Below are 24509 nucleotides of genomic sequence, written 5' to 3' on the forward strand. Positions count from 1 at the left end.
CTTAGGCCTAAATCTTGACAAAAATTTTAATTGGGAGGTACGCATAAATTACTTAGCAAATAAACTGAACAACTTAGCATTTGCAGTGTGTGTGTTGTCAGATGCCACATACATGGATACCAGAAAGATAGTTTATCATTGCTACTTTGAGTCAATTATTAGTTATGGCATAATCTTCTGGGGAAATTCAGCAAATGTCACTAGGCTCATAGTATTACAAAAGAAAGTAATTAGAAACATGTGTGTTGCAAAAAAACGGGAATCCTGTAGACCACTGTTAAAAAATTTAAAAATACTGTCTATCCCCTCACTTTACATATATGAGATGGTGGTGTACCTATGTAAAAATCAGCATACACTAAGGCACTTTCTGTTCTGACCACAACTACAGCACTTGGCACGGAGATAACTTCAAACTTCCAACACATCATTTCAAACTTTATGCCCAAACGTCAGAGTATATGGGGTTAAAAATTTTCAATAAAATAAAAGGTAGTAATATATTTAAAATGGAGCTTGGTTCACTGAAAATATTGCTCTTTACTCTTCTGGTGGAAAAGTGTTATTATTCTGTCAAATTCATTGAGGACAGCTTCTCAGTCTGAACACAGCGATTGTATTATATGTATTATTTTATCCTTGAGCACCCCATTTCTCTTGACTCTTTGCCGAATTCTGTTGAATACTACTTCCAATCTCCTCATCTTATACGGCATTTCTCTTGGGTTGAAAAGCACCTTCAGTGGCCACTAATGGTTGGTAAATATCATAACCTCTTACCTCGAGAACAGCACTCCTCCTTGCAGCAGTTGGTTCTGCAGCACCACCTCCCCAATGCAGGCAACATAATGTAATATTATTATGTCTTTCGTTCTTGCCCTCAACATATCACAACCTTAGAATAAGGACTAATATCCCTTCTCTGCCCCCCTCAGAAATCTGCTGCCACTACTGAGCCTATTCATGTACAACAAAAATAACAGAAAAAAATTTATTCACTACAATCCTATACTAAGCAAATACAATGAAAATAGAAATCCTTGACAAACACCCCTTACCTTCTTGATCTTACTGCATGCAGTACTGCTTGCACAGGCCAAACCACCTCTTCTTTTCTCTTCCTCTAATTCCTTCTCCTCGTGTTCTTCTCCAGTTCCATCCTTGAAATGCCTGTAATCAACAGTCAACTCCGCACTACCTTGAAGAGGTCACAGACACCTGACATGTACTATTTTTATTCTTTTTAGTAACTGAAGCTTCATGTTGACTGGTGAAGTAGTCTTCACTGCCTGATAGGGTCCTTGATACCTTGTGATGAACTTCTTTGTCTTTCCTTCGCCACTCATTGCCCTACGTTGTTCTGTGGTAAATTAGCCATACATTTCACTGATTACTCCTGATTCTTCAATGCCTTTGTATTTGACTTCTATACTTGTTTCCATACTTCTTGTACTGCTTTTGCAAACTCACAGACTCACTCCCCATTTCTTTGCCTTTATCAAATCAAATGATGTTGGCATTTTTGAACCGTACACCACCTCATATGGGGACAACCCAGTATTCATATGTATTTTATACATTGGCACGACATACCAAAGACATGTATCCCAATTTCTGTGATGTGCATTCACATAGTTACTTGAGATTTTCTCAATTGATCCGTGTACCCACTCCATTCTGCCATTGGTCTGTGGATGAATAGAACTAGTTGTTAACTTCTTCACATGCAACAACTGACTCAGCTCCTTCAATATATCCAACATGAAATGCATACCCTGGTCTGTAGTTACTGTATCTGGCACTCTAAACTTCAACATCCACTGCTTGTGCAACTGTCACTGCCTCTGTTTTGGCATAGCAACCATCTCCATGTACAAAAAAAAGTGATCATATAACTTTTAATATGAATCTGTTTCTTGGTAGCATATGGTTGAGTGGCTCCAATACATCGATTCCAAGCATTTTAGATGGTTTTGATGCTTAGGGCAGCTTCTGCAATGGCACTCTCTTACAGTTCAAGTCTGTTTGCAGCACACACTGCAAGCAATTCCTTGCATTTTGAGCCACTTCTGCTTACCATCCTCTCTTCCAGTATCTATTGGCTACTCTCCGGTTTGTTGCTTTGCACCCTCCTTCACCAGATAACATATGATCATGCCCTTGTTTTAAAATCTCTTCCTTAAAGTTCATTGTTATTACTACGCAGGGCCCTAGACTTCTTTCCTTGCTTAGCAGTCCATTATGTACTAAACTGTGATTGCATCCTGTACTCTTTACAGTCACTGTGAGTATTCTTTGCTGCCTGCCATTCTGGAAGAACTTTTAGCACTGCTACCTTCCTCCTCAATGCATCTGCATTCCTGTGCTTTGTCCCTGGCTTGTGTACTGTGTTGTAGTTACTTCGCTAGGTCTCTGGCCTCATCTTCTCTGCCTGCTAGATGGATCCCTCAGTCACAAATATCACCTCAAAGCAGTGTGGTTGGTCAGTACTTGAAATTTTTCCCACAAAAATAACATCTAAAATAAGGACACCATAAATGAGGCTCAGCATATCTTTTTCAGTCATTGAATAAGCTCTGCTGCATTTAGCTGTCTCGATGCTGAGCCTACATGATACACTTTACTGTTAATCTTCTGGCTTCAGACACATCCCAAGGCAAACCCATTTAGGAATGTTTTGTATTAATTTGAGATCTCTGATAACAGACTGCAGTTCCTTAACTGACTTAGGCACTGAGAACTCGTGAAAGCATACATTAGCCTGGAGTGTGTCCTTACTCCATATTTATTAATTTCCTGGCTTAAATACCCTACCTCTTCTAATTCAAAATGTCACTTATCCACTCCCAGTGTCAGACATGCAGCCATCAATTTCTTAAACACTTCCTCCACAGGTTGTCTATGTTGCCCCCATGTCTTTTGAGAACACACTGACACTGGCATGGTTTCAAGTCTCTCAACACACCGTTCAGCAATGTATGAAATATTGCAGGTGCATTTTGTCATCCAAACAGCATGCTGTTGTACTGATAGTGCCCACATGGCACCGAAAAATGCTGTCTTTGGCTAGTCTTCAGAAATAACCTCCAATTGATGGAACTACTTCTTAAATACATGGTCAGCAAGTACTGACATTTCCCTAAGTTACCGATGGACTCATTAATGTTGAGGATGGGGTATGCATCCATTACGGTCTTTCAGTTCAGGTGATGGTAACCACAGCAAAACCTGTACTTTCTAGAAACGTCTGTAGAATTCTTTGGTATGACTACAGTTCCTGCACCCCACAGACTTCTGTTATCCCATCAGCTAACTGCTGGCTAATAAAAACTTTTATGATCAGCTGCAAATATCTAAGTAACTGATATGGTTTCTGGTGCTTCATTCACTGTTGGTATATGATGGTGTGCCATGCGCATTGCTGGCAATGGACTCCATGAAAGAAACAAATTCTTAAATTGAAATAGCAGTTCTTCCATCCACTCTCTTTAATCCATTTAGATGCTCCACTTTCCTGTGTACTTCAGTTTTTATTATGTCTTGTGGCTGCATGTGGTTTACACTCCTCATTCACAATTCACCCTCATCCAGAATGTCCAAGCTTAACATCTCGTTGCTTAACTTCACTGCTTCCGTATCAAAATTATCTACACTGCCGGTGGAAAAAATAAAAAATAGAAAGAAAGTAAATGAATAAATATACCATGTTAGAGGTTTCCAATTCATTCAAGATTTATTATTGCAGTATTGCACATGGAGAACATTAAATGATTACATTTACAGGTCAATAGCACAAGCAGTTCTGAGGTACCATGTATCGACCTATGCTGAAACACACTTATTTGTACATGATATAGCCTCCACAGGTGGCAATGGAGGCACTGACTCGGGCATCTAGTTGACCATAGAGATGGCAAATACTGTCCTGGGATACATTATGCCACACCTGTATGACCAGTTCACATAGTTCTGTATGAGTTGTTGGTCGACAAGTCACACGGGTCACTTCTCATCCCATCATATCCCACACATGCTCAGTTAGAGATAAGTCCAGAGATCATGCTGGCCAGGAAAGTTGCTGCATGTCTTGCAGAGCAAGTTGAATTTCGCAGGCAGTGTGCAGCTGAGCATTATCCTGTTGGTACAACATATCACCTTTCTGTTGCAAGAATAGTAAAAGAACATGTTTAACAACATTCCACACATACCAAGTGCTGGTTATCGACCCCTCCAGGAACACCAAAGGTGAATGAGAATTCTAGCTTGGCATACCCCAGACCCCAAGGCTTGGGGAAGGGCCATTATGTCTTGGATGAAGGCATTCTGCAGACAGTGCTCACCAGGTCTACATTGTATTTTCATATGACCATCACTTGCATGCAGGCAGAATCAGCCTTCATCACTGATGTGATCCAAGTGATCCTCTGATGGCACCAATTGAGCCATGCATGTTGATGCTGTGGAGTGAGTGGAAGAGAGCTAGGTGTGTGTGTGCGCGCCCATAGTCCCACTGCTAATAAATGGTTTGCAACAGTTTGTGCTGACACATCTGGGTGCACAGGCCCTCTTATCTGTGCTATTGTAACTGTACAATCTGCCATTGCTGCCCTTATGATACGACAATCCTGGAGGGGGATCTATGTTTTGTGGATGTCCAAAACTCATCTATGTGTGTAAGAATGTCCACACGATGACTGATACCAGCCCCATTGCGCAGCAGGTCCAACTTGTGTGGCAGTTCTCCAAAAGGACCATCCAACAGCTCAGAAAGCCACAATTTGACCCGTTTCAAACCTGCTCAGTTGGCTGTAGGAAGCACAAGTGTGTCGCTGCAGCATGATTGCGTGCCTGCTTCAAACATCTGTACCACACTGAGTTGCGAGCAATCCTTACTAAAGGGTAGAGACAGATGGCACTCTGGTAGCTATGCCACTACGCCATCTGTTGGCAGACGGTGTTGAAACTATTATCAGTACATCTACTATTCTCCAGATGGCATATGCCATCACTGGATTGATATTGACGTCATCTTCCCAGGTGCAATAATTTTTTTCTCGGCAGTGTGTATTTTCAAGTACCACTCTCTCGCCATTCCTTTCTTGTGTGTGTACAACACTTCACTTAACAAAACAACTTGTTGGATCCAGCGTATTGTGCACTTCCAGAGGCTCTACAACTCACAACACACCCACAGGTAAATTTGGCTTCACATTCACCCCAAGTGACTTTCCAATGTCATCTGTCACCAGAGTCATACGAATCAATCCTTAATGTAGTTGTATGTAGTTCAGCGTGTTTGTCCAATATGCTAGACACCCCTTGCAACAGTTCTACACTGGCAACCTTAGCCAGAATGTTATTCCACAAAGTTCTGTTATAGATTGCTGAAGGTCAGTTTTAGCACAATGTTGATACAAAACTCTAACTACAGGATCATTCTGTAGCCCTTGCTTACAAGTGGTACCACTTCTACACACTGCTTAAACTGATATGACCCTGTATGAACATCTACATAAACTGACCCCAATGGCCTCGCATCAATATCCCCAACCCTACGTAACCTGTAGCATGGCATGTTCCATCACCACTGACCCACTAAGTGTCTACTGGTAACCGACACATGCACCCCTGTGTTCAACAGAAACTTAAACACCACTTACAACACCCATTACTGTATGCTACATCTCTGCATACTTATTTGTTGCTTCTTGGGAACACCTTTTAGTGGATTTGGGGTTCCATCTTGCATTTAATGGCCGATTACAATCTCCTTGTCCACCTCACTCTGTTGACATTCAATTTCTATGCATTTTGCCACTAACCTAATAGCAGAATAAACATCATTGGGTGCATCTGTGTGCACTCTCCTTGACGTGTCTGAAGGTAGTACCCTCAGGGAAGTTTTGAGCACCCTCTACTCACTTACTTGCAACAAAAATGCATTTGCTACATCACTCTGCCCTAACTCTGTTTGTTACATTTCCTTATCTTTCCCACAAATTTTTCCTTAGTTTCCCATATCTCTTCACAGTAGGGCTCAACTGCTCCCAAAAATGCATGACACTGTTGTGGTTTTTGTGTCTTTGCAAAAGACCCTTCTCCAACTGCTCCAAGTTAGCTGCATTCTGCAATGCCTCTGTAGCTCTCTTATACATTTTCACTTCTCTAACCAGTCACAATTTTGTTACCCACAACAACTGACTATTGGTCCAACACCCTATCACTGTAACTGCCTTAAGGTCCTCTAATAACTAGTGCACATACTCATATGATTTCTAAAAAAGCGAACAGTTGATTCTGTGTCAACTGGATCCACCTAATGCTGCAGTTCTGTTCATCCCTAGCTGTTAGCTGCCCATGTAATTGCATATTATCTTCTGTCAACTGTGTTACATTTCTAACAATGCTTGTACTGCTTCCAGCTCGGACACACCTTCCATCTCAAACTCTGCCATTGTAATACTATTACCCTCCAATATACACAGTAATAACAAAAAAATTACAACTCAAAAAATCATCACAAACTAGCCTTTACACTGCATTGTGAACCAGCAGACTCTCTAATTTGCCCTGCAATATGACCTTCCTGACGACTTGTGTAACAGTTTAGAGGCACTGACTCCATGCATGTTGCAGCATACCTAAGAAAACATTACATACACATTACAGACATCAAATACTGCTCTGTACGTTTACCTGTAAGCTCAGATAAGTCACTTGGCTCATATGTTCTAAACAAGTTACTATGACAATCTTGACCGAGCGAGGTGGCACAGTGGTTAGCACACTGGACTCGCATTCGGGAGGACGACGGTTCAATCCCGCGTCCGGCCATCCTGATTTAGGTTTTCCGTGATTTCCCTAAATCGCTCCAGGCCAATGCCGGGATGGTTCCTCTTAAAGGGCACGGCCAACTTCCTTACCCGTCCTTCCCTAATTCGATGAGACTGATGACCTCGCTGTTTGGTCTCTTCCCCCAAACCAACCAACCAACCTATGACAGTCGTGCCTCGCATCCACGTATGTTACAACCTACAAAAAATAACCAAATGATTTATCACTCTTTGCACCATGCTGACACTATAGGCAGTGGTCCAGAAGCTTTGCTGTGTGGAGGTGATGACACTAATTCTGACAACAAGCTATATCGCAGCTGCCTTCCCACCCCCTCCCTGTCTAGGGTGGGGCTTCTATCAGCCAGGATGGTGTGAGCAAGTGGTGGAGGCAATGTGAGAGCCCAGGTGGCTCCAGAGGAAGGCAGTTGCAAAGGTAACAAGTTCTTTATTGAAACATACGCACTGTGTAGTAGACTGTGCCAGTGGACAAATGTCCACTGAGTTCTGCTGGGCTGGCTATTTACATACCCTGTGATGCTGAAATGGAGCCTCTGCTGTGTGCTGGTGACCTCGTTATGCAAGCCAGTAGTGAGGATTCTCTGGCAGCAGTATTTATACTTAATGATGCCATATTGGCTGCGGATGGCACCTCAGCTGTGGCATGACAGCGGATCCCTTCTGCCATGAGGTGCTTGTCTTGTGATGGCTGAAGACAGCTAGTGTGCACAGGGAATGACCCACTGCCTCCTCGGCAGGAGTTGGACATGCTGCTTGAGTAGACCTGGGAGGGCCTGCTGTGCCATGGCAGTAAGTCAGGGAGGGACTTAATGTGTATAGCTGCAGCCGTATCATAGCCTCAAATCAGTGACTTCTATTGGCAGGTCCACTTGGTGACCTTGCCCAGCACAGTCCTGTCATCATGGTCGAGATGCAAGTTAGGTTCATTACAAAATGTCCAGTACCTATAGTTGGCATTGGTGCACTTGTGCACATGTGCCCTACCAGTCATGTATCCTGAAACATCACTGCCACTGTCAGTGTGGAAATCTACCTTTCCCCTTGCTGTGTAAGTTTGTGCCATACTGCTAAGTCCTCTGTTTCAGCAAGCTAAAAGTGGCTCACAACATTACATTGGGCTCATTGAATTATTGTAGTGACAACATCCTGTGCTCGTCTGCAGTTAGCGCAGCTACAATACACCACTAAGATAAACAGTATTATGCCAATATGTGGTCAGAGCACTACAACATCTACACACATTGCCAAAAATGAATAAGAGACAGATTGAAATCCTATGACTGTCTGTGGAGTGCACCCAAGACTTTGGACCTGTTGTCTGGCACTTTCCCACTGAGCCATTGAGCTACTTTATTTGCTTATGACAGCTGATTGTAACCTTGTGAATTACAAGGTGTCTTAACCCAATATCAGTTGCAACATACTTGCTTTGAATCTTGCCATCAGATTGGAGGCGAAGTAGGCCATTCAAGCGGCTGTATGCAACTGGATGAGATGGTGACGGTGTCAAGTTGAGATTTTTTGGTATCTGTGGTTGGAAACAGTACGAAATGACTGAGATGTCAGACTAAGGAGGTAGATATGGTGTTAATAGTGAAATGAGACTCTGGGTTAGTTTTAGGTCTGCTTTTAATGCTTCTTCAAACATGCTGAAGAGCAGAGACATTGAGTTATCACTTGATTCTTAAGACCCACTTAATAAAAATGCAAAACATTATTACTAAACAATTTTTAGAACAAGTGGCCACACCAGTTAAATGCTCTATTACAAATAAGATGCACACAGTAACATTTAAAAATGGTATTCCAGACCACAAATCATGAAAAGGAGTCAGTTTTTATTGCTGTAATTCAACATTTAGGTCCCGTTGTATGTCAGAATGAAAGTGAAAAAGAGATACAGTTACACATAAGCAAATGTACAAAGGAAACACTGTCCAGATGTGGATACAGGCAAGTTATTACAAGTCCTTTTTAGTATACAAGCTTAACTGCGTATTATCCTCACACATATAGTTTCTGCTGTTGGCTGCTGATAATCCAAGGCAATGGCAGGGTTGAACTTCACTCCAGGCTGGAACTTGGTCATGCCTGACATTTGGAGGCCTCTGTATTCAGCATTTGGGCCTGTTTTCTTACAGATAGTGCATGACTGTTTCTCCTTTTGTGTCCAATTTGCAATAAGTGAGCACAAAAACAGTGATTTCTTAATGCATATGACACCATACTGAACTGACAAAAGTGACTGGCACATTATGTCTCCATCTAGGTTTTTAATATAAATATTCATGTCTAGATGATTTTGTATTTTATTGACAACCCTTCATGATTAGGTCATTACAAAGGAAAGGTGGTACTTTTAAGAAAGCCGGTGCTTCCTCAGTTACATTATCAGTGAAATGTGCTTACATAAATCAGTGAAACTGATGTGATGATTCTCAAGCATGATATTGATACAAACATGTAGTTTTGCATTTACAGTGCAAATATTAGCAAATACTGTTGAAATGAGTTAATCAAAAATAGCATCTCATATTTACTTTTAATCTATCATTAGATATGGTATAGCTTTATGTGGAAGTTCAAACAACATCTCTTGAATACCGAAACTACAAAAGAAAATCGTCAGATAAAAATGAACTGTACAACAAAAAGAATCTTGTCACCTATTATTTCGGAAACTGCACATCCTAACGGTGTTCTTCATATACATTTATGAAATTATTATCTTCCTAGACAGCAGACAAAAATTATTTCATATGAATGATTTTAGTCATACATACAACACAAGACAGAAATGCCATTGTTATGAGGGTACTGTTGTTAAATTAGTTCTTCCATGTTTGTGCTGAAGTTTTTACATGTTTTTGACGTGTCTCCTGTACCTGCATCAAATGGTGTAGATTGTGTACATTATGAGATTAATAAACCACAAAACGCAAAAGCCAACCTTAAGGTTGGCAGCTATACATTTTTTTACTTAAGGAAATGTACACTCTCTCAGCATATACATCTTCCAGAGAAAGGAAATCTGGAGCAGATGAAGATACAATGTTAGAGCATATTATGTGCACTGAAACATAATTATAGAATCAATTGTAAAGATGTTGGGGGGGGGGGGGATGGACTGATCAATTTTATGAGTGCTTCACTGTTTATTGGCTCATGTACTGGAAAATCCATTGAGTACACTGTTGTCGGGAATAACAAATGTATCGCAACACAAACAGCTTGTAATGCGATAGTTTGTGTGAGATGTGAAGAATTTCAAGCATTACAGCTGCTCTTTCCTTGGCCCTGACATCACTTAGGTCATCAGTCCTGGAGAAAAGGTATGTAAAGGTGCAGATACACTTTTTCGTTCAGTTATTAACTTACACTCCTTAATTCTTATCATGAAGGGCAGCTTTCAAAAATGGTAAATGAGCCGAAGTTATTCATTAACAAACAGAAACAGCCACCACAGGTAACTTGTCTGAGGTATACCAACAACCAGTTGTGACTGCTCTACTTACACCAAGAATTATGGGAATTGATTCTGATTTATTGAATCTGTAATAGGAGAAAAGTAGATATTTTGGGGGAAAAAAAGGCCACTGCTCTTTCTCTTACACTTCTCAGCTGTTGTTTTTATCTATCACTTCATACCAAGCCTTTATTTAACTTAACAGTCCACCTTCATAACTGAGTGGTCAGTGCGACATAATGCCATGTGAGGGGCCTGGGTTTGATTCCCAGCTGGGTTGGAGATTTTTCTCTGCTCAGGGTCTGAGTGTTGTGTTGTCTTCATCATCATTTAATCCCTGTTGATATGTGAGTTGCCAAAGTGGCACCAACTAAAAAGACTTGCACCAGGCACCCAGGCTTCCTGCAGTTGGAGGAGGGGGCTCTGGACCTAGCCACATGCATTGTCATTATTGCTTAACTTAACTGATATAACATATTGCTGTCCTTTGTTTGTTTATTACTGGAAAAGTTATAAATCTGTTTGATATGCATGTCATCGTAAACTGCAGTTATATCCACAAGTCCAAATATTTTGGTAAATTATGTGATTAGTGAATAATAAGATAATTGTTACTTTGTTTTTGAATGTGTGTGGATTTATAAATTACTACCTGATGCCTACCGGCAATCTGATACAGATTTTGGTTCAAAAATGCAAAGCTTCATTTTCACCCCAAGACAGGAGCGCACAATCTATACATGTTGTTGTTTGTTGTTGTGGTCTTCAGTCCTGAGACTGGTTTGATGCAGCTCTCCATGCTACTCTATCCTGTGCAAGCTTTTTCATCTCCCAGTACCTACTGCAACCTACATCCTTCTGAATCTGCTTAGTGTATTCATCTCTTGGTCTCCCTCTACGATTATCTATACATAGATTATACATAAATTATACATAAATTATATAATTATTAACACAAAAGTGTGCTCAGGCTGAGCTTGAATGAACAAGTTTACACAACTTTTAGAGTTTTGGTCTTTGTTGTAGCTTGTTATAATTTTCATTCTCTTTGCACACGTACTTATCCATATAGCATACACTCTTCAGTTACAACTTGTCGTTGTTCATATTTTATGATGGAACTAATGTATTGCGAATCTAGTTGTTAAATGTGTCTGATTCCTACACTGTCTGGTTCAGCTGTTGTCCAGCATGGCTGATGAGTTGTAGAACAATAGGTCTATCTCCTTCTTCTGGTCTATTAATCAGTTCCTGGTAAGGTCCTGTGAAAGATAGCCAGTGCTGTAATCTGGTGTCATCTGTGAAATAAGTCTCGTTCATGAGTTCAAATGTAAGTCAGGGTGGTAATTCATATATAAACTGGGGTGGTATCATGTTTCCACTGCTAGTATCCATTTCATACACATGGTCTTGACTTTTTCTATTAATTTAATATGGGTTATTTTAAGTCTTTTACATATGATCCATATTCCACAGATTATGACTAGCAGCACTGTTGCTTTGAGCAGTGTCATTGCTGTGCTTGTCAATAGATTGGATATGTTTGGAATGTTGCATGAGGCTTTGATGGTGGCTGCTGCTGCTGCTCTTCCCTGGAAGATGTTACTGTTCTCTGTATGTAATCTGCAGGTACTTATATTTCCCTACTGTTTGCAACGGTTTTTTGTGTTGTGTTTTGTCTTTCGATACTGTTTTTCTTCCCTTCCTGAATGTCATTTGAAATGTCTTCTCCTGGTTTCTTTTAGGACATTTTCCTTTGACCAAGTTTCTAGTGTTCTTAGTGCTTTTGTAGGTCCTCTGTTACTGCCGGTCCTACAACCAAGTCATCTGCATACAGTATCATTTCTATTTTTGGCTCTTCTCTATTGTGTTTGTCACATCTGCTGTATAGACGATGAACAGCATTGGACTCCATATAGTCTCCTTGGAGAACTCCATTCATCTGTGTAATTGTCTCTGAGATTTTAACATTGTTGCTTTTTTGGATCAAATTTCATTGAAGGATGAAAATCATTTTACTTATAGTGTTTTGGTTTTGAATTCCACAGTCTCTCCTAAATTCGCTCATATTATTGATTGCCAGTTCTATGTGCTGAAACAAATGGCCAGAATTGAACCTTAAAAACATTTTATTGAATCTTTTAGGGTTGGAACCTTTTTAGATATTATCTTTATTGGAAGCAAAATGTGGAAAAAACTGGAAGTAATGGTGAGGGGGAAGTTAGGGATTCATCATCATCATCAGTTATCTGCTACATAAGCAGGTCCTTTGCCTCTCCATTTTCTGCAATCCAGTGCTTCCTTCTTAAGGCTGCTGTTTGTTGTACTGTCCATCATGTCATCCGTCCATCTTCATCCAGTATCCGGTTGGGGATTAGGGGGCATAATTTTTAAATTGTTGGAAGTGAGTTCTGATGGCTCACATAACAGTTGAAATTTATGTAGTAGTCTGTGTCAAACTTTGACATATAATTCTAATTATCACATGAATCAAATGGTAAGTAAATTTACTTGCTTCCTATGAGTTTTGAAGAAAAAATGAAAATTAGTAAGGAAAAATGTTTTTGTATGTTGATAAATTGGGAGCTGGTGAAGTTATGTATGTCACTTCAGTATAGTATTTACGGGATGTTTTATTAGTGAAAAGAAGAAAAAACTAATTTACTTTTCAAAATTGTTATCTGCAAAAGTACATTGTTCAAGATGTGCTGGGACACCTTATCATTTATGCAATACAAATTGTGAACTGAAACATGATAGTCATCATCTTGGATTTTGTTGAGGTAAACAGCCTTCTCCTCTCCACCCAGTAAAAGTGTCCTATCCACAGGTATTTTCATAAGCAGCAGCATTTTCTGGTGTTCTTGCATTTATCATTTGCTGCAAGCAACAAATATTAAAAAGTGATTCACATTCAGTGTTTAGTGAATGAATGATTTTTGGACTGTATAGCATGTAATATATATTTTTCTGTGTACTCCTCTAGGGCATGTTTTATTGTCCTATTAACTTTTATTTTCTCTGGTAGGAGAAGCTTGGTTCTAATCGCATGGCTGATCGACCTGCATTCAGGTTGGTATGTGTGTTTATGTACTGCTTAATCTAGCAAAATTGGTTAAGTGAGCTTTTTAAACTTAAAGCACAAATGTTTTAAGAACTAAAGCCATTTGATTTCAAGTATGGTTGTATGTTATTGTATGCAATCCTAAGGTGCCTGTACACCAGAGAAAACACAAGCGAATGAGCAATCCAGAGAACAATTCATGAGTGTTCACTACAATGTGCTTGTATTTACGAACAAGCGCCTACACCAGACGAGTGAAAGAAAGCAATGTTGAATGTGTATTGAGCAAGTGAACACTGTGATTTTGTTTATTTGGTACTAAACTCATATATACAGATATCCAATAGAAGTGTACCATAGTGAAATAGTCACAGTGAAAAACAGTGAGACAGGATTGTTGTGTATGCTAGCTGCACTGTTGGTCTTGCACAAAGCAAAGCAGCAAAGGGAAAGAAAAATATGGGGATCTGAAGTTTCACAGAAGCGTCAAATACATGGTGGTAGTGTGCTAGTCACTGAATTACAGCTCCCAACTTCATTAGGCCTGCTTCAAAATTTTATGCATATGTCTCAGTTGACTACTTGAAGAAAGACTTGCACTTATGCTCTAGTTCATAGAAACTAGAGACAGTTACGCTAGTTTTAAGTATTTATTTCGAATTTCAACAGCATATATATCACAAATAGTTCCTGTAGTCTGCAGTGCTATATGCGAAGCTCTCAAGGAGTATATTAAGGTAAGAAAATAACTTCAATAAATATGAATAATGTAAAGTGAAAATATACAAATGACCTAAAACAGGTCCATAAAACATCTATTGCTTCAAGCCTGTGGTTCCCAACCATTCTAAGATCATTACTCCTACCCCTCAGTGCAATCAGGTGTAAACTAATTGTGCTCCCCCTCCCTCCCAAATCGTGAACATTATTGCCAAACTTAATTTTAGAATGAAATTTTTTTTATAATTTTTATTTATAAAATGATTAAAGATAAACAATCTTTGCTTCTTGTTAGTGTTTTATTAAAAAAAGAACTGAGTGTGAGATACTGGTACTGCTTATATCTAATCATCTTTTATACACTTGGTTTGTTCTCAGACAATGTACACTGTTAAGTCATGCTCCAAGTCTATTCAAGTCTTTTTTGTTTCATTGATATCATAATTAGAAATCCCCTTTCAAACATGTATATGTTGATTGCAATGTTTCTTTCAGTGTGTGGTGCTTCAGTAGTTTGTGTGCTAAAAAGGAATGATGAAGCAATTCCCAGTTCATTACAAGGACTATCTACAACTCCTCCTCAGAAAAGAAAGCTGCACCACTGTCCTTCCTAATGGTATTTGCTTCTTCCACACCCTCTACCCTTAAGTAAAATCAACCTAGAAAATGTGTTTACTATACTTTCTATTTGTAAAGTATTTGATTGCTGGGCCTCCTTACTGCCAAACTGGCTGAAATAGGAAGATTTCAGTATGCCAGTGCTTCATTTCTGAGCAATACCACTAATAACAATAATAGCAATAAATAATATTGTGTAGAGCACTACACTAGCCATTTCATAGTTACTGTCTGTTTTTGCGCCACTTAAATTGCTTATCTGTTTCAGAGTGAATACTGAAGAAATTTCTGGTGCATTGTAGGAACTACATTAAAGTCAGAGGAGACATTTTTCATACATTTGGCATTTGTCACTCCCATTTCTCACTCTTAGGCATGGTACAAAACACAATACATGTATGTGTGCTAACAATAGTGATCCTTCAAAAATAATTTAGTCTTGTGACAGACACAATCAAAGACTTTTGCATCCACTCCTCAAAAAATTTCATTTTACCCCTCAGGGAATAATTACTGCCAGGTTAGGGATCACTACTTTATGTAATAAAATCTGCTTTGTAGCTTTTAGGCATAATATAATATGATGAAGATGAAAGCTTACATTCATACATACTCATACAGGATAGTCCAATAAGCCAGTCAGTAATATACAACTGTATGAGGCATTGTGTATCCACAATTTCTGCTGAACAAGTGAAATTTATAGATTTGAAGGCCAAAATAGTATAATTATTCCTGTTGTTTCAGCTTCCTTGCCAAAGAATATATTGGTTGCAGATTGCAAAGGGCTTTGAAGAGCTACGGAACTTTCCACACTGCCTTGGAGCTGTGGATGGCTGCCACTGTGAAATTAGTGCACCTGCCAATAGTGCAATTGAGTTTTACAATTTTGGAGGTCTCTTCTGTGTAATTAGGAGTTGTTGATGCAGAATATTGTTTTATATATGCAAATGCTGGTTCCCAAGAACGCAACTCAGATGGCGGAGTTCTGAAAAATGTTTCATTTTGGAAACAGGTTGAAGCTAATGTACCAGAGGAGGCACCACTAGCAGGAAGAACGAAAAATGTAGCTTATACATTGCAAGCATTTGCCATGCATGAACATACGTTGAAATTGTATCCTGGCAAACATGCACAACAGTCAGTGGAACATTTGTTCAACTACAGATTCAGCAGAGCTAGAAGTGTGGTAGAGAACACTTTTGGAATTTTGTGTGCAATTTTCCAGGTCTTGAGGAAACCTGTGCTCCTGCGTGTAGACAACTGGTAGTAGTTGGTACGCATGTGCATATCTGCATAATTTTTTTAGTAGTAGTCAGAGCTGGATACACTTGTATATGTCAAGAGGAGTGCTAGATGACAAGGGTGAAAATGGAAATGAGGTTTTTGGCAGCTGGTGGCAAGGCAGTGAACACAGTTCATTTTTATCTCTGAGATCTGTGCCCCAGAAATCTTCGAAGAAATGTGCATAAATTCGAAACCAATTGCACAGCATTTTAACTCTGCATTGGGTGGGTCACCTGGCAAGACAATTACTGTTAATTTTTACATATATATATATATGTTCAAAGGTTCAGTTAATGAAAAGAACTATAGACTGTAAATCAATTTTATTCATACTAGTAGAGCAGCATTTGAACATGTGGTAAATCTTAGTTCACTGTTCCACGTCAGATTTTTAATCAAAATTTCTCATATCTGCCTGAAATAATGAATCACTCATTATGTATTGTACATTTCTGATGTCACCTTTTAGTTTCACTGCTACATATTCACCATAATAACCACTTGCTGTCCTAGGCTTTCTACATCAGTAGCTTTGATAATATTGTTGCCAACAGATTTTATTAAGTTGAGAGCACTGCTGATTTTTGCTTCTGCTTTATTAATTCTTCTTTCCTCCTGTGGTGGTTACTTCACATCTGTGACACTTTTATATACCACAACTTCATTGTTACCCAAGTTGTCTTCCACTACCTCTAGAATGCTACATTGATCTTCATATACTACAGCTTCTTCAGCTGAATTATTTGTATCCTGTAAGAAATCAATATTTATTAATGTAGCAAATTCTTTCTGCTTGACATGATTTTGCAAACAAAGCACTTACATAAATGGACTCATCACTTACATAAATGGACTCATATGTAGTTTATTTATTTCTATCAACACCTAAAATATGGACCAGCTCAAAGTTCATTTATTATCCAAACATAAAATCTGTCAAAGAGAGCATTAAAGCCACTTTTTGCAAAGGGAAGGTGCATGGGGGGTGAGAGTTAGAGTTAGAGAGAGAGAGAGAGAGAGAGAGAGAGAGAGAGAGAGAGAGAGAGAGTGTTACCAGAACTTAGTTCATGTACACATGCATACATTTACAAAATAGTATGTAATCTCCTCGTGTATGAGTGAATTACATGTTAAATTTCTATATGCTGTTGTAATGCATGCAGATGAACATGTGTTCAACTACAATCTTGGTGGAGAAGGGAATGTGATAGACAGATGTGTAGTAGAATGAGATTTTCACTCTGCAGCGGAGTGTGCGCTGATATGAAACTCCCTGGCAGATTACAACTGTGTGCCGGACTGAGACTCGAAATCGGGACCTTTGCCTTTTGCGGGCAAGTGCTCTACCAACTTAGGTACCCAAGCATGACTCGCGCCCCGTCCTTACAGCTTTACTTCTGCCAGTACCTTGTCTCCTACCTTTCCCGCGAAAGGCAAAGGTCCCGAGTTCGAGTCTCGGTCCGGCACACATTTTTAATCTGCCAGGAAGTTTCAGATGTGTAGTAGTTGTGCAAGCATACACATATCTGCCCTTTTTTTAATTTTTTTTTAAATTTCTTTTTTTAAAGAATGCAGAGTTCAAGACACTTGTACACACCAAGAGTAATGATTGACAAAGAGATTGAAGGTGGAACTTTGGGTCTTGGCAGCTGGTGCCAAGTTAATAAAAACAGTACTGATAGAGTGTTTCCCACAGCATCAGATAAATTTTTAAAGGGTCATTAAAAAGTAACAGGCAGCACTCAGCTTTGAATTTACTTATGCCACATGAATGTTTAAATTTCAGATAACTTTGCATTTACAATCCAAGTAGTTTTGTTATCTTGCAAATGGGATGACTTGTGGTGCTTTCCACTGCTGTCATAATTTCTTTTTAGATCTTTCTATGTCAGGTGGTGTTCACTAATATTGAGCAATCACTGTTAAAATATTTTTATAGTTTGTTTTATGACTGATAGCAATTTTGCCATGTGATGCAACAGTGAGTTTCTCTTAGTTTATTGAGGTAATAGATGGGCACAAGAAAGTGACAAGATAATATATGGAGCTGTAGAAAACAACATGTAACCTTATATTCAGTTGAAAACACTGTATGAGCATGTAGAGTGCTAAACCTGTCATGTTTTCATGTTAATATATAAACAAAAATGGTTGTTTATTTTGAGTGAGAGGAATTTGCTATATTTATACAGTCACACTCAAGAATATAAGACATTGTGACAAGATTTCTGTAACAATATTTACTGGCAGAAGTCATACCTATAACAAGAAACTGCATAGAAATTTCCACATATTGTTCCTCTGCCCAACACCATATATTTAAAGTATGGTGCCTGTAGAGACCATGAAGATAAAATTAGAGATGTACAAGCCTCCACATACTTGGATAAACAGTCACATGCCCCACTCCCTATCCGTGAATAAAACAGGGAGACACCTTGTTATGTGGAACTAAAAAACTGAAATATATCTTGCAGTTGGGTGACTTATGACATCAAGTTATTTTCAGAGCTTTGGAAGGTTACACACTACTCTTTACAGTTTATTTATGTGGGTTGCTTGTTGGCCAATCTGGGGCAGGGAACTCAGTTGTAACAAGACCTGATCATGGTCAGCATGTTATTGAATCCCACAGCATTGCATGTACTAAATGCAGTTAGCATAGTTATACGTTACACCAAAGTTTCACTTTGTGCCTTTTTATCTGAAATGTTTCATTATAGAAAAAGTGATCACAGAAATGTACACTACACTCTACAAATAAGTGATTATAAAGATATTGCTAAATGAAATTACAAAAATGCTATTAATGCAACTTTAAGGAATATCTTGCCTCTGTGCACTTGCTTTGGAATATCTTGCCTCTGTGCATTTGCTTTGTCTGGTGTTGATTTTATTGAGTAGAAAAGACATCACCTTGAAAGCAAACCACTTAGAGTGGTATGCTTCACCATCACTTGAGCCCAAACTGGTACATTCTTTATTTCTTTCTTATTGGAAGGAAGCTAATAAAGATATCTTCTTCTTCACTTCCTCAGGCAGAATGAGAAGTATCTTGGAAATTTCTCGCCAAGCGTCTGTTTATTTATTATTATTATTATTTTTTTTTTAATTTAATATTTTACATTGCAAATCCCTTGGATCCCACAAGCACATCCTGGATCAATATTCTCCATTCCTACAAGTTTCAATTTTGCGTACAGTAACAAAGAGAAAAAAAAGAAAAAGGCAACTATGAAAGCGAATGCTTTCTGTTTACACCAATCTCAGCGTCAAAGCTGTGTGAATGCGAACTTCCTTTGATGATTTGCTCCCAGACTGACAACCGATGGATCACGTGTGAACACTTGGGAATGCCAAATAAATGCTGCTTGCTGCCTGTTTACATCTAAGTAAATGCTATGTTCACTGGTTTACACCAAAGTAAATGCTATATTCATTGTTCCTTATTCGCTGCATTTTCTCCAGTGTACAGGCACCTTTATAAGTAACATTTATCTCAAAAATTAAATTAAGTGAAATGTTGGTGAATTCAAAATAGTATTTTTGAAATATTATACACTAAGACATATTTTTATGATTTATAAGATTACCATTAATATTTCTTTTCTTTTTTGCCTAAACTTTGTGCAAGATACCTGCAAATACCTCTCCAAAGCAATATTAAAATTAATTACATTAGTCATAACTTGCAATTGCAATCCTTCTGACTTTACTAACTCAGGCTGATTAGTTATCATCACCACTGCCCCTTGCATACAGCATGTATTTTGTGTAGAAAAAGCCTTGTAGTGGTGTGTCTAACTGGTGTCTAACTGCTGGCAGGGGAGTCTCCAGGTATGTCTTCATCCTGGAATCTCATTGACTGGAGGAGACGTATCTTCATTGATGGGCCCCAGTTTGAATTGAGCCCTGTGACCAGTGAAGACCTGTCTCTAGATGCGCCAGACAATCTACATCTACGTCCATACACCACAAGCCACCTGACGGTGTGTGGCGGAGGGTACTTTGAGTACCTCTATCGGTCTGCCCTCCTATTCCAGTCTCGTATTGTTCGTGGAAAGAAAGATTGTCGAAATGCCTCTGTGTGGGCTCTAATCTCTCTGATTTTATCCTCATGGTCTCCTCGTGAGATATACGTAGCACGGACCAATATACTGCTTGGCTCCTTGGTGAAGGTGTGTTCTCGAAACTTCAACAAAAGCCTGTACCGAGCTACTGAGCATCTCTCTTGCAGAGTCTTCCACTGGAGTTTATCTATCATCTCTGTAATGCTTTCGCGATTACTAAATGATCCTGTAACGAAGCGCACTGCTCTCCGTTGGATCTTCTCTATCTCTTCTATTAATCCTACCTAGTACGAATCCCACACCAGTGAGCAGTATTCAAGCAGTGGGTGAACAAGTGTACTGTAACCTACTCCCTATGTTTTCGGATTGCATTTCCTTACGATTCTTCCAATGAATCTCAGTCTGGCATCTGCTTTACTGACAATTAATTTTATATGGTCATTCCATTTTAAATCACTCCTAATGCCTACTCCCAGATAATTTATGGCATTAACTGCTTCCAGTTGCTGACCTGCTATATTGTAGCTAAATGATAAAGGATCTTTCTTTCTATGTATTTGCAGCACTCTACACTTGTCTACATTGAAATTCAATTGCCATTCCCTGTACCATGCGTCAGTTCGTTGCAGATCCTCCTGCATTTCAGTACAATTTTCCATTGTTACAACCTCTCAATATACTACAGTATCATCCGCAAAAAGCCTCAGTGAACTTCCGATGTTATCCACAAGGTCATTTATGTATACTGTGAATAGCAACGGTCCTACGACACTCCCCTGTGGTACACCTGAAATCACTCTTACTTCGGAAGACTTCTCTCAATTGAGAATGACATGCGTATTCAGTTATCTAGGAACTCTTCAATAGAATCATACAATTGGTCTGATAGTCCATATGCTCTTGCTTTGTTCATTAGATGACTGTGGGGAACTGTATCAAACACCTTGCAGAAGTCAAGAAACACGGAATCTACCTGGGAAACCGTGTCTATGGCCCTCTGAGTCTCTTGGATGAATAGCGCGAGCTGGGTTTCACACAATCATCTTTTTTTAAACCCATGTTGATTCCTACAGAGTACATTTCTAGTCTCCAGAAAAGTCATTATACTCGAACATTATACGTGTTCCAAAATTCTACAACTTATCAACATTAGAGATATAAGTCTGTAGTTCTGCACATCTGTTCAACATCCCTTCTTGAAAACGGGGATGGCCTGTGCCCTTTTCCAATCCTTTGGAACGCTACGCTCTTCTAGAGATCTATGGTACACCGCTGCAAGAAGGGGGGCAAGTTACTTCGCGTACTCTGTGTAAAATCGAACTGGTATCCCATCAGGTCCAACAGCCTTTCCTCTTTTGAGCGATTTTAATTGTTTTTCTATCCCTCTGTCATCTATTTCGATATCTGTGTGTCAGTCAAGAGGAGGAAGTACACTGCAGTCTTCCTCTGTGAAACAGCTTTGGAAGAAGACATTTAGTATTTTGGCCTTTAGTCTGTCATCCTCTGTTTCAGTACCATTTTGGTCACAGAGTGTCTAGACATTTTGTTTTGATCCACCTACCGGTTTGATGTAAGACCAAAATTGCTTAGGATTTTCTGCCAAGTCAGTACATAGAACTTTACTTTCGAATTAATTGAATGCCTCTCGCATAGCCCTCCTCACACTACATTTCGCTTTGTGTAATTTTTGTTTGTCTGCAATTCTGTGGCTATGTTTATGTTTGCTGTGAAGTGCCCTTTGCGTCCGCAACAGTTTTCTAACTTGGTTGTTGTGCGACGGTGGCTCTTTTCCATCTTTTATGACCTTGCTTGGCACATACTCATCTCATGCATATTGTACGATGGTTTTGAACTTTGTCCACTGATCCTCAACACTATTTGTACTTGAGACAAAACTTTTGTGTTGAGCTGTCAAGTACTCTGAAATCTGCTTTTTGTCACTTTTGCTAAACAGAAAAATCTTCCTACCTTTTTTAATATTTCTATTTACGGCTGAAATCATCGATGCCATAACTGCTTTATCCCACAATAGTGGGATAACAACTTGACTGTCGCCCACCGTACTGCCAGACGACTAGGAGTGATGGTCTAGGGGAGCCATTTCTTTTCACAGCAGAATGCTTTTGGTTTTAATCCGCCAGCAATACCTCAACGATATTCTATGCCCCATTTGGTTGCCCTTCGTGGCAAATCCTATTGTGCTTACATTTCAGCAAGGTAGTGTCTGCCCTCACATGATGAGAGTTTCTGCTGTTTGTCTTCATGTTTGCCAAACCCTGCCTTGGCCAGCAAGTTCACTTGATCTCTCACCACTTCAGAATGTTTGGAGCATTTTGGGCATGGCTGTCCAACCAGCTCAAGATTTTGACAGTCTAGTGTGTCAGCTGGACAGAATTTGGCACAATATCCCCTGGGAGTACATCAAAAAGCTCTATTATTCAATACCACACCATATAACTTCTTGCATAAGGGCCAGAAGTGGACCAATGCATTATTGACTTGCTCAATTTGTGGAAGTTCTTCCTCTTGAGTAAATGATCCAATTTTTCTGTTGTAATATTTGATTTGTCTTTACATGTAATCACACATACCGATTTCCAGATTTTCATCCTGTTTCCCCCCTTTTTTTCCTTTAGAGTGTATAATCTTCACCATTTGCTCAGATTCCAGTGGTTAATCTTAAAGCCCACTAAGTGATAGATGCATACTCATTCATTTATGAGACTTTTCCACTTTTCTTTTCAGGGTAATAACTTGATTGTAGCCTTTGCTTCATTACTCATTAAACTGTAAATGGAACTTAGCTACTTTGTAAGCTGCTTTAAAATTTTTCCTGAAGCTAATATGGATACTTTGTGAGTTAACGAGCATTGCGCTTTCATTTAAATATATGGCCAAAAGAGTCAGCCTACAAGAATTGTGAAACGAGCCCTGTCGTCCAGGACCGCATGCCACAAAGGGCACCGATTCACCATGAGATGTGGAAATTCAAAGGCATCTATTATCTATTGAGGCCTAAGTGCCGTAGTGTGTGAGTGAGACAGATGAGACCCTGCCTCATAGTGAAACCCAGTAGAAGCTGTTTGTTGCTGAGGAGACATAGCAGTGTTAAGTAAGGCAGACCTAAGATCAGCTACAAAGGGTATCGTTTACGGAAACTATTTAATTCTGTATTAATGCAGGGAATTAAGCCACACTTATTTTAATCTACAATCCTTCATAAATTTTCATGGTGAACCCGATAAAACCTGAATATTTGTTATATCTATAATAGTTTAGGATTTACTGTTGAAGTGAAATTAACAAGTTTTGTAACAAAGACCAGAATGCTAAAATCTGAACGCTGTGGTCGATCTTAATGATTGACATTTCATATAGAAGTGCGTCATTAAAATGACAAACATTGTAAATATCAGCTCTGTGACTTTATTTGTTTAAAAGATATAGTAAATTTATATTATCAATATTTTCAGTTAAGCACCAGATCATCATTTCCTCCACACAAAACATATTGAACGATGACAGCATGACACCTTATTGAATCATTAGGTAATGGAATATTTGCTGTCAAGTTTGGTGCGTAACAGCTACTTTTGTTATTTATTTATTTATCAGAAAGCACATTGGTGCAAGCCTACTGCCGATGACATTCAAAGTTAAGAAGGAAATTGTATTGGTTTTATGTAAAAGAATTTAATGTTTATTATGTAATGGATATTATTGTTACTTTATTTAGGACATTAAAGTGGTCAAGCTTTGATTACTTAAATAAATTAAAATGTGAAATAATGTTGAATAATTATATTAAATTTCAGCCTCCAGTTGCATAAGCAAAGAAACTTTACCTAGGTTTCAGCTATAAAAGTGTAGCCTTCTTCAGAAATGTCAGAATATAAAATTAAAATTAAACCATGCTAGATATTGGCCTTGTCAAACTTTAAATGTTAGTACTACAGTACATAGTAATTAGACTGCATCACTTCTACAAGGTTTTGTCAGTAGGCCACACAAACAGGCCAGACAGATGGGCTGCGGGCGCTGAGTCGTAACTCAATGTAGAATAAGCTGTAGCCAATCAGATAGATGGCTTCAGGAAAGGGAACTGCCTTAGTCAGTTGAGTGACAACACTCGGCATGCCAGAAACACAGCTGGGGATGGGCAGAGGGCATGCTCGTGGAGACACGAAAGCAGACAGTCGGTCTTTAGGTAGCTTGGAAGTGAAACAACTTAGAAAATTCCATGTTGTGTGGTATCATGGGACTTAGTGTCTGAGCGGTGAGCAGCCGCGTGCCTGGTGTGAACTCTTTAACTTTTCGCAAAGATAACGTGGTGGAATATTAGGCTTGTAAATATTCTAACCAAATCGCAACTGTGTGTCCTAACTCATTTATGGGTAGTTAATTTATTTCTCGATATTATTATTACTGTT

At 39.1% G+C, this 24509-nt stretch overlaps 1 protein-coding gene across 4 annotated transcripts in view; it reads left to right on the forward strand.

Moving 5' to 3' along the window:
- The window catches only part of LOC124798396 (GATOR complex protein Iml1), a 547410-nt gene that overhangs the window by 321087 nt on the left and 201814 nt on the right, over positions 1–24509 (forward strand). Inside the window, exon 21 of one of the 4 annotated variants that reach the window (XM_047262989.1) lies at positions 13349–13392. The exons of the other annotated variants lie outside the window; for them this stretch is intronic. Within the exon in view, the coding sequence (XP_047118945.1) occupies positions 13349–13392 (44 nt within the window). The remainder of the gene's footprint in view (positions 1–13348; positions 13393–24509) is intronic. 4 annotated transcript variants of the gene reach the window in all.

This window comes from Schistocerca piceifrons, chromosome 1 (genome assembly GCF_021461385.2).
Source record: "Schistocerca piceifrons isolate TAMUIC-IGC-003096 chromosome 1, iqSchPice1.1, whole genome shotgun sequence".
Classification (NCBI taxonomy): Eukaryota; Metazoa; Arthropoda; class Insecta; order Orthoptera; family Acrididae; genus Schistocerca; species Schistocerca piceifrons.